This window comes from Astyanax mexicanus, chromosome 9 (genome assembly GCF_023375975.1).
Source record: "Astyanax mexicanus isolate ESR-SI-001 chromosome 9, AstMex3_surface, whole genome shotgun sequence".
Classification (NCBI taxonomy): domain Eukaryota; kingdom Metazoa; phylum Chordata; class Actinopteri; order Characiformes; family Acestrorhamphidae; genus Astyanax; species Astyanax mexicanus.
Genome location: NC_064416.1, coordinates 44,642,501 through 44,654,590, shown reverse-complemented (window position 1 = coordinate 44,654,590; position 12,090 = coordinate 44,642,501). Strand labels below are relative to the sequence as shown.

At 38.3% G+C, this 12,090-nt stretch overlaps 1 protein-coding gene across 4 annotated transcripts in view; it reads right to left on the bottom strand.

Moving 5' to 3' along the window:
• Nucleotides 1-6,466: 6,466 nt before the first annotated feature.
• The window catches only part of trpm7 (transient receptor potential cation channel, subfamily M, member 7), a 94,930-nt gene continuing 89,306 nt past the window's right edge, over nt 6,467-12,090 (bottom strand). For all 4 annotated transcript variants that reach the window (XM_049483356.1, XM_022687043.2, XM_022687044.2 and 1 more), the window contains 3 exons: nt 10,042-10,093; nt 9,807-9,913; nt 6,467-7,506 (listed from right to left, as the gene is read on the bottom strand). In XM_049483356.1, the coding sequence (XP_049339313.1) occupies nt 7,373-7,506; nt 9,807-9,913; nt 10,042-10,093 (293 nt within the window). In that variant the 3' untranslated portion in view covers nt 6,467-7,372. The remainder of the gene's footprint in view (nt 7,507-9,806; nt 9,914-10,041; nt 10,094-12,090) is intronic.

The window sequence follows — 12,090 nt, the reverse complement described above, 5'->3', positions numbered from 1 at the left end:
TCTTACTTAGCTTTTCATCCACCCATCCATCTATCCATCTGACCTATCCTCAGTGCATTCTGGGACATTATTATGGACATTGTAATATGTAAATGATCTCACCTGATACCTTACCTCTCTCTTAGGTAACAGAAGGGCCCTTGGTTCGCTAGTGGGGAGAGGGCGAGACTGCTGCTTCTGGAAAACCTGTGGGGGTGGGTGTTAGTATTAATGTTGATGATACTTACCTGCAAAGTGCACTGTTTTAATGAGACAAAACCTTGTTATTTTTCATTTTTGTACAGTTTTTCTTTATATTTGTTGCATGCTGTGAACTTAAATAAAATAAAAAAACTACTGGGGATTTGCACCTATCTTTTGTTGGCGGAGACCACCTTTCAGTCCCACGCCTATCCACGTGTAAACGCAGCAGCACTAACATTCACAACAGGTGGCAGTGAACCAGTGCACATACCTACCTACCTACTTCAGAAGTGTTTGCTTTCAATTTGACAGTTATTCCTCTCCATAGCAGGGTTGCCAAATATGGACAAAAATCACACTGCTCTTATGACATGTTTAAATCAGTTATAAGAAGTAGTAAACTATTGTCCAAAATTATTTTATGAAGAAAAAAATTGTATGGTATTAGAATAAGTAAATTTGCCTCAATATCTTTTTGATCAGCGCTTTATGTGACTTCTGTCATTTGGTAACCCATTTTTTTTTATCTGGCCTCATGATTTCGATCAGAATTACTCAGTTATTTTGGACTGTTTGCCAGTTAGACATAACCTATAACTGATAATCTATCAATCTCGGACATTGACTACAGACCTGGATGCTCTCACATTTTCCTTAAGCACTCTCTGATACAGAAAATAGAAACATAGGGTTGTTGGAGCGGTTCATGTTAACATGTGTTTTAACAGTTTTCCTCTTGTACATCATTTTTCAGACAGTAAAACAGCTGATTTCCAATTGTTTTACGATCTTTTTAAAACCCTTCCCAGACTCTTCTGCATCTACTGCCTTCGTTCGGAAGATCTATGAGATCTTTTTGGATCTGGACTAAAAACTTAAAAATGTCCTTTTTACAAAAAACGGACGACGTATCGTTTTAAAAAGCACAAGCAATGTAAGTCAGGATAGTTCCAGTATAGTTCCAGCGTGCTGGAAGGAGGAGGTTATAATCAGTGTAGTTCTGTTTATAGATGTAAATATCTTTGCTGGATCTCTCCACATTTTCATTGTGTAACTTTAACATAAAATATATATATATTAAAATTTAAAGGGAAAAGGACTAGATCTATTTTAGTTTCTATAATATTAGCCTGAGAGCTCAACGCAACAGTGTAGTTTTAGAGTGGCTCTAATATCAGGTTATTTCTCTTTTCTACAAACATTTAATTTCTTTTGCCTAATTCTACTACTTGATAAGTGATTTACATATTAAACATATTAAATGTTCAGTAATAAAAAGTCTATATGACCAAAAAAAATCTGCTTTCATATTTTTTTGTGCCAATATTAAAAGCAAAAAAAAAAATTGTTGGTTGCTTTTAATATGTGTTATTTTACTGTATTACATTTGGCAGACGCTTTTGTCCAAAGCGACTTACAATAATAATGTGCATATAACATACATGATGTGCATGCAGCATACAAGTGTATGCTGTTTAGTTCTCTTGGTGTGTCTGACAGGTTAACTGCGTGTGTGAAACTCTTATAAGTTACTAATTTGTGTTTGTGTTTAGGCTGTAATAGCCATCTCTTTCGCTCTTTCTTTGGAAAGCAGGTTTAGAAATCCCAGCCAACATGTCCCCCGACAGCCAGATTTCTCCCAAATTACATTATTCAAAAAATATATATATTAAAAGTTTTAAACTAAAGATTCTATATCATGTTATTTGATGAAAGTCTGAACCACTGTTTACAGGTTAAACATTAGAAATGTTTAGCAGTGTATGGAATCAGCTCAGAGTTAATTCAGTTATACACAATAGAGCTCTCAGTGTTTTACACATTTTATTATTGCAGATTGTCAGCATAGCTTAAAGAAATATTTTTTTTGTTTTATTCTTTGTCTGCACTAATATTTTAAAGATTGTATGGTCATGATAATTTGCCACAGCTTGAAAAAGTAATGGAAATTTATTGGTGAAAAAGTGTATGAACCCTGGCAAAAACGTGAAGGGTCAGGAGTGGCCTGGACATATATTGGATGCTGCAAAACATAAAGCAACAAAACACAACAAAAGCTTACAATTACTATTAGGGGGCATGTTATTCCTAACTAGAGGTGTGCCAAAAAATCGATTCACATAAGAATCTTGATTCTCATTTACTACGATTCAGAATCGATTTAAAATGTCCCAAAATCGATTCTGAGGGGCGGGTTTTAGACTGATTTTGGGCTGGGTATTTTTGTTGGACCTGGCAACCCTGGGGATAGCGCTTGTCCCTTCAAACGGAGATCTTCCAGACACACACAGAGCGTAGGTGTTTGAGAATCACCGGTAAGATGGCAGAACAAGCATTATATTACCTTAGATTAACGTGTAGTTTTAATGTTTTATGGCAGAATGCTTCATAACAAGCATAAAAAAGATCGCTAGTAGTTAGTTTCAGTAACTGTTAGCTAGCTAACTAGCTAACTTTCCAGTTCCACCTTAAATAACGCTACAGGTGGCAGCGGGCTGCAGCATTTAAGGCGGAACGGAAAAATAACAATAAGCTAATCAGAGCTAATTTCAGCTCCTCATCACAGAGGAATTAAGGAATGGACAATATGAATTAATTTCTCCACCTCCTGCTCCCTTTCTGAAGAAATACAACGACCTTAAATTAACTAGTTAATCAGCAGCTGCTCCTGAACTTTAGCGCTCCAGTGCTATCATCACATCAGCCCAGCAGCGTCACCTACACACCACCGCTAGTAGCCTGGTAATAAATCAGTGTTATTTATTATTTATTTATTGTTCATTAACGTCATTGTGATATCCCAGTGATTCCTCTGTCACTGAGGACCCACATTCCTGCACATTTTATTGTTTTTGTAACACATTACCTGCTTCAGGACCAGTGTATATTTTGGAGGCTTTTTTCAATAAGATTCATAAGCCAGAAGCAGAAATTTTTATAAATCAAATCGTTTTGAATCAAAAATCGATTTTGAATCGAATCGTGGCCCCCAAAATCGGAATCGAATCGAATCGTGAGATAGTAAACGATTCCCACCCCTATTCCTAACTACATAAAATACAAAAGTAATACATGCAGTCACTCTAAACTATAACAATAACAGTCTTTGGGCAGGACTTTTACCACTACCTTCAACTACAGTTTTAGAAAAATGTCAATTTTTTAATTTCTCTAGAAAAAATGACTGTTGAAATGCAGAGCCAGTTAAAGGTCAGAGACAACTAGGCAGGAGGCAGAGCCAATCAGGAGTCAGCACGCTGTAACGCTGGATTCCCACTGACTCTCCCACTGAAATAAACGTCCTGTGTTTTTCCCTTTTATTGAGAGCGTTTGCACAGCGTTGTGTTTTAATGAATCTTTTCACTGTTAAAATCCACCATCTACAGGTGGGCGCGTGTAACTACAGCAAGCACGCTGAAGAGAAAAAAAAATCCAAATTCAGCCTTTTGCTCAATTTAACAACTGAAAACAACAATAATTATATAATTCAGTATTTAGGTATATGTAAAATTAATTATTAGCATTAACTTATAAACTATAAATAGGTGTTGTTCAGCCTGGTTAGCGTCCGTCAGGGCGGCCGGTTGAACTGGCCGGCCTGCAGCATTACATATAAAAGCAATAGAACACGAGAGGGAGTGTGTTATCACGAATAACATCACGGCTGTGATCCGGTCGCACGTAGATCATCACAGCCGTGATGTTACTCGTGATAACACACTCCCTCTCGTGTTCTATTGCTTTTATACAACAGTTTTTTTTTTACAAAATGAATAAAGAAAATAAATCAAAGAACTTTAAGAAATTCAGTTTATATATGCTTTATGGACTGTGCCTTTCGCCAAAAAGTAGTTCCACCACAACTGTAACAGAACTGAAACTTAACTACAAAACGGTGTATAGTTTATACAGACTAACACCACGAAAGTTAGCTTGAAAGCAAACGTGGGAATAAGTGAAGATGGTAACGTTAGGAGCGTGAAATAACGCTAATACTCCCCTCACCTGCTCTGTGGAGTCGTCTTCAGGTGAACGCTGTGCATTTTTTGAGCATTTCTGTTTGTTTTGCTGGATGGTGTCGGTTAGCTTGCCGGTGTGGCTGGAATGTGGGTAGGTGACCGGAGTCAAGCTATCCGCGCTTCGGAAATTCCCAGTCAGCCTTTAGCTTAGCATTAACTTAGTTTAGCCTAGCCTGGCTGGTTAAGTTATCGTTCTGGCTGTCAGACGACCTTCCCTTTTTTCCACATAAGACGAGTCAGCGCTGCGGGCAAGTGTGCCGCGGCTGAGCGCTAGCCTGTGCTAAGCTAACGCTGCTGTTGGTGCCGGTGGAGGCGATGATTCAAAACTGTACTGTGTATATACGCCGTTACTCGGCAACGCGTCGGCGGAGTGATACAAGTTTAGTGTGAGAAGGCCCTGATGTTATCACGAATATCATCACAGCTAGAACACTTCTCAACCAATCAGATTGTGAGGTCGGAACTAACTGTTGTATAATAAAGCAGAGGCTCCAGCTGATGACGCCGTCCTCCATAACCCGCCTTTCCATATTGGCCACGCCCCTCTCCTCTCAACACGCCCCCGCCAAAAAGGGGTCAAAATTGACTCGCAAACAAAACAGAGGAAGGCGAAGTAGGGGAAGTATTGTAAAAAGAAAAAAGGAACGCAAAGCGCAGAACGAAAAAGTGGTGTTGCAAAAGATTTTTTCTAAAGAAATATTACAAGTGAAAAAAAGGTAACTTATGTTCTCTTCTTTGTTTGCAATATCAGATTTTTTTTCGTGATAGTTTTATTTTCTCTTCAGCATTAAAGACCCCAATTTTACTCCATACAGGCGGGCGCATGTATGTTCAGCCAGGATTTAAGGTGGAATGGAAATCTGAATAAGACACTGGCAAACACCAAGCTAATTTCAGCGTGGTGCTGGGAGGTCAGTTCGCTCCGCTGTAGCTTTAGCTTAAATATTATTTTAGATCATTTTTCCCCTTTATGACTCTTAAACGATCTCGTAATTCGGAGGATCCAGTGATGTTCAGGAGGAAAACGTACAGTTTTCAGAACATATTTACTTACTACAGAATGTGACAGAGGCCAGTTTTAAAAAAAAAGCCCATTCATTTTTCTCATAAGTAAAAACCCTTAGACAGAAGCCATACAAGGACTACAGAATGACGCACGACTGCAGTGATCTATGACTTCCCTATCTAGACTGTTTCTGTAAATGGCAAAATTAAATGTTAATTAATTTTAGGGAGGATTTGGACCCACAAAAACACCCCGTCCACAATAAAAACACTATTGCAGAGAACAGGCCGCGATCTTCAGCCCCGAGTGCCACAATTACTAAACTGAAAATAACAGACATATGTGTATATATATATATATATATATATATATATATATATATATATATATATATATATATACATACACACACACACACACACACACATATATATATATATATATATATATATATACGTATATATATATATATATATATATATATATATACGTATATATATATATATATATATACGTATATATATATATATATATATATATATAGCTTATTGAGCTCCATGCGCTGCCATATTTGTATTCATAATGTCATAGACATAAATACATAGACTCTGCATGACGTAGCAGCCGGCGCCACGAGCTGAAGCTAGCGTTACAGGATGTAAACAGTAGTTTTTAATAAGCTTCTTGTGTTTGTGCTACAAACGTATGTTGTATAGTGACAGATTTCTTCTTTGAATTTGGAGAGGTTTGTAGAGGTTTGTAGATGGCAGGGGTTTTAAAGACTTTGGAGCTGCCTAGAGGATGCAGTGTTTAATGCTGTGTAGCTTCTCAATGCTTTCTTATATCTTTTTCAAATTTTGTATTTTATTTTATTTTTTTTTACATTTTGCATTTGATGTTCTAAAATGGAGTCTAATTAATGTAAATAAAAGAATGGAAGTGAATTATTGTTTTGTCCCAAGTGTCTAATTCAATTTAAGCCCTGAATGGTCATTGTGCTATATGTAAAACTTAGAGGAGCTCCTGCTGCTGTTCCTCCTTGTATGAGTGTTTTTAATCAGAGTAAAATAGAAAAACAACAGCAAACAGAAATTATTCTCAGACGAGCCCAGAATCAGTCCTGTCAGTGCTCTGTCATTCGCAAACACACAGATAGACAGAGACACAGACAGTAACAAAGACAAACACATTAAAGGAGTGTACACAGTGGAGTGATTAATTGATGTGGTTCAGTACTCACAAACACAGGACCCTCCTGTCGGTTTTGTTTTTTATTAGTTTAAATGATATGCAGTACAAAATGAATAGAATAATATAACCTTATATTCCCCTGGATAAAATACTCTCATTTTCATCCGCTCTATTCGTGCCAGATATTTGCATCTATAGGATACACATAGATTAAAAATTTCATACATTTTTTTTAAATGACAAAAAAAAAAAAACCAATAGTACCTCTGTAACATTAAAAATTCATGTTTGTCTTTGTGAACATGTTTTCAGCATTTTGACACATTAAAATCACACGCTGTGTAAAAATTGCATTGCAATCTGCCCATTTTACAAGATTGGAAACTTGCTTTGTATAGATGCCATAATGTGACTACATGGATTTGTACACACATACATACGTATTATATATATATATATATATATAAAATAAAGGATTGTGTCAACATTCTGCACTGTGTAAAGTCTCATAGTGTTGACGAGGCCCGCACGCACTTAAAATTGCTTTTATTTATACAAGGCAACTTCTCATATTTGATAAATGCGAGAACCTCAATACCATGAGACCGTACTAGTCAACAGCAACTTTAAATATTCACATATAAACGTAAAAAAATCTCTTAAAAACATATTTAGCTTTATACATCATAAAATTCATCTTTACACAGTGCCTGTTCACCAACAGACACCTTATAGTCAGTGTAACGTCAAAATGACCCACAATCCCCTTGCATACCACACACACTCTCAACCATTCAGCAATGCTTGGACACACACACACACTCGTTCACTCACTCAGACAAACACTGAATCCAAAGTATGCTTTAACACTCTGTGTTTTTTTATATGGAGGGTTGTTTCCAGTATCTGTGGTACCAGTGGGTTTCCAGATGCTGTGAGTGTTTATGTAAGAAGAAACGTGTGCACTAGTGTCTCACAGCATTAAGCGCATAGAGTGACGCTGTTCTTTAGTGCTGCCTCCTGCTGGCGGGGAAGAGGAGGAGCCCTCGGTTTGGTCGTCCTGCTGCAGAGTCACTTTCTCTGGCGTGTAGTCGTTCCGCTTTAAGTCTAAAAACACCACACACACATACATATATTAACATAGTTTTTTTTTTATATATTAATTTTATTTTATCTTCATTTTCTCCCCAATTTACACGGCCAATTACCAACACACTCATTAGGACTCCTCCTATCACTAGTAATGCCCCAACACACCAGGAGGGTGAAGACTAGCATATGCCTCCTCTGATACATGTGAAGTCAGCCACTGATTATTTTTGAGCTGCTGCTGATGCAGCATTGCCGAGCAGCATCACAGCGCACTTGCGCAGAGACTTGGTTCTGATACATCAGCTCACAGACGCTCTGTGCTGTGAACATCACCGTAGGAGTGATGTGGGGAGAGAGCGCCATCTACCCACTCGGAGGGAGCAGGACCAATTGTGCTCCCTCTGAGCGCCGGCAGCTTGATGTCAGAGCTGCATGAGCGGGGGTTCAAACCGGCCACCTTCCGCTCAGAGTGGCAGCGCTTTAGACCACTGGACCACTTGGCGCCCCAATATATTAACATTGTTGAATTATATCTACTACAAATTAGTTGGTATCTGATAGACATTTAGTATCTACTATAGAAAAACGAAAGCATATTTAGTATATTCTATAATTAATCAAAGATCTATTTTGAATTATTCAGTATCCACTAATACACAGCACACCATAATTTAGGGTGCTATGGTAAGGACGTGAAAAGTACACCCTGCACAGCTGGAAACCTGCCAAAGGCATGTACCAATTCTCGTAATTAATCATGGGTGTGTTTTTGGTGTGACGTGAAATAAACCCATCTGTGTTTCACTTGCCATTCCCTTTAAGAGCCAGGTGCGCTGTGACTTTGACAGACTGCTATTTTAATGGTGCAGCACTTCTGTGCTTCTCAGCAACAGAAACTGAGCTGCTCGTTCACGCTGTGAAGATGCTCAAGCGGTTCATTTAGTGGAACAGCGATGCTATTTTATTTAGTATTCTGTTGAGGTAAAAGTTGAGTTTGTGCATTGAGTGTTGAGCGTCGTGTCTACATTGCCAAGATAGCAATGAACGTCTGACTGTTGACTGTTTTCAGGGTTCTAATCAGTCAGTAGAGCACCTGTGTTTTCTGTTGCCAAGATAGCAATGAACCAGAAATGTACCTGAAAACACACTCATCAGTGTAGATACATTCACAATCACTCTTGCTATTGAGGAAAGCGTGAAAATAGACTGTTGGTGGGGTGGAAGATAGGAGGGCCTTTAGCATCTAGACTAAATTAGGTATCGACTGAATTATTCAGTATGTACCAAAATTATTTTGTATTTCCTTTAGATTATTTAGCATCTATTATAAAGTAAATAGTTATTATAATTAATAACACTGAACACCCCTGAAGGTCATTTATATTGAGGTGTGTATGGAAAAGTCTGTAGTGACTCTACTCAACACACCTAAAAATAGATTATCTGAACCACCCCCATTCCCCTTGCCTGCCTGCCAAACACACTATGTTCCTCTTTTACTCCCAGCAAAGTATTAAAACTTTAATAAAAAACACTACTATGTAATAACCTCTTATAAAAAAAATTCTAAGACAACAATGGCAAATTACTCCTAAGTATTTTATGGACTGTAAGGCACACGGTCAATGAACGTCTATTTTCTGATTATATATTTTTCGGATTATAAAGCGCACTTTAGGCAACAATAGTAAGGAACAAGGGCGTCGCCATGTTTCCCTTCTAATGAGGAAGTTGGGGAAGCACCCAAATAACAAATATTTAATTTAAAAAAATAAATAAATTAATTAATAACTTAAACAATTTAAAAGTCAAACGAGCGCTGGATGTTAATCTACACAGATTTTTCTCCTGAAAACTGTTTATTTGGGTGAGTAAAGCACCTCTGTTTATCTACAGTAAGCTTAGATTTCCAATATTTTAGCGCGGTTAGCAGCAGGGCTAGCCACAGTTAGGAGCACTTCTGGTAAGCCAAGGCGAAATTAACTAGCGGTTCAGCCCACATAGCTTGTTTTAACATAATAAACACGCAGACTACAGTCAAATATACTCGCCTCTGAACAGTAAAAGAGCTAGTGCTGCATAAATGGCTAATGCTTATGCTGCTCCAGCCTTAGTGCTGAAGAAGCTTTACTGAAACTCCTTTATAACGCTCTACTTCAGCAGAGTGGCTTTACTGCTAATTACTGGATTATAAGGCATTCTGTCGATTTTTGAGACAATTTAAGGATTTTAAATGCATCTTATAGTGCGAAAAATATGATAAAGTATACACAGGTATTAACAAACAAACAAAACACAGCCAGGAAGTTCCTCACCAGGAAGTTTGAGTTTGCGGCAGCAGGAGTTACAGTGATGTTTAGTCCGGAAGTTTCTGATGGCGTCATCACCCAGGTTAGCCGGGCCAAACACCATGTCATAAGACCTGAGGCATTTCAGAACAATCAAACTGTAAACAAGCAAATATGATATACACAAACAGCCCAATCCACGTTAAAACTGAGCTAAATAAAAACTTTCTCTTTTTTATGTTTAGTAAAGTGACATCCTCACCCTTTCTCTCCACTTTTAATCACAGACGGATCGGTCAGGATCTCTCCGACTCCTGCAGGAAAACATCAACACTGTCAAAACCTTCCACTCACACACAGCACTCACTCACAGACCCCAACGTCTTACTACAGACAGTGAAATTTTATCAGCACGGACACGCTGCCCTGTGTATAATAACATTTGTGACGTCTTTACAATATTTATTATTATAAAAATGTCCCAAACTAAATCAATCTCTCTGATAATTCAATTTTAATTTTATTTCTATTCTGTGTTTTACTACAAAAGTTGTCACAAAGCAGCTTTACAGAGAAAAACAGGTCCACGCCTCCTATGAGCAGCACCACAGAGATGTCAATAATTGTGGTGACGACAGTGGCAAAGAAAAACTCCCTTAATCAGTTCTTAAACTGCTCTGTCCAGCAGAGGAGAGTGTAGAGCCTGAGCTTCACGCTGTGGTCAGACAGTCTGCGTCATTTAGTCAAAAAAAAGAAACACATGAGATAATGTTAAGTGGAAGTGTTTTAAAGAGATAACCAGTAAAATGAGGACAAATATAACACTGAAGTAGTCTCTCTCTCTCTCGCTCTCTCTCTCGGTCTCTCTCTCTCGCTCGCTCTCTCTCTCGCTTGCTCTCTCGCTCGCTTGCTCTCTCGCTCGCTCTCTCTTTCGCTCGCTCTCTCTCTATCTCGCTCGCTCTCTCGCTCTCTCTCTCGCTCGCTCTCTCTCTCGCTCGCTCTCTCTCTCGCTCGCTCTCTCTCTCGCTCGCTCTCTCTCTCGCTCGCTCTCTCTCTCTCGCTTGCTCTCTCGCTCGCTCTCTCTCTCGCTTGCTCTCTCGCTCGCTCTCTCTCTCTCTCTCTCTCAACTACGAAGTGTTTAGGAATTACATTTACGACAAAAAAAGCCTCCTCATTTCATGGGCTCAAAAGTAATTTGTCAAATGAACCTTAACCTGCTTAACAGTTTATGGATTAATGAGGGAATAGCCCATGCAGCCCATAAATAGCTTTTCCAATAATTTGTCCAATTACTTTTGAGCTTAAAATATACACTAAATATTTAAATATTTGGACAATGTAAAGTGGGACCTTTATAATTATAAAGGTTCCAAAATAATACATAATGACATAATTCATAATTTTTCTTAATAATTTTAACTTTAATATTAGGCGATTGAATTAAAGCTCCCATTTCGTCATTTTTTTATTCATTTTATTTCAACTTTTGGTCTCTAGAATGAATGAATGAGTTGTTTTTTTGTGAAAAAAGGTGCTCCGGTGATCCGGTATAACAGTGATTTAGTCCGATGGAGGAGTGTGGAGACATTTTTACACTTAACAGTCTTTGCAATGTCATACGTTACTTTACAACATGTGTGATGACCTGTTAAGTGCAGTTCAGCAACTGACCCAGTCTTAGAGTCTCTGTAAAACACAAAATCCACTGGAGATCCCATGTAAACCTACTTACACACAGAGGTGGGTAGTCCAGGTCCAGAAAGTAAAAATCCACCCAGGGATTTTATTGGTTGGGCCACAGAAGAGCCGCTCAGGCAGTTGGAACAAAATCCCAGGGTGGATTTGATTTGTAACTAGTGTAAATAGAACTATTTTAAACATACACCTACTTATCTCAATTGTACATCAATGGTGGTGTCCATAAACAAATTTTAATCATTTGTTCCTTAGCTCTGAATTACTGGGAGAAGTATATAACACTGATGTGCTATTTTTTTTTCTTCAAAATTTTCACATTTTCTCCCCAATTTACATGGCCAATTACCCAACCGACTCATTAGGACTCCCCCTATCACTAGTAATACCACAACACACCAGGAGGGTGAAGACTAACACATGCTTCCTCTGATACATTTGAAGTGAGCCACCGCTTCTTTTCAAGGTGCTGCTGAGCCAGCGTGCTTGGAGGAAAGCGCAGCGACTCGGTTCTGGTACTTATGTGCTATTTTCACAAATAACACAGGAACTGATATGCTGTTCTTAGCGCTGTTAGCTTCTATCTGACCAGACGTGTCGCTGCCTGACTTCAGCT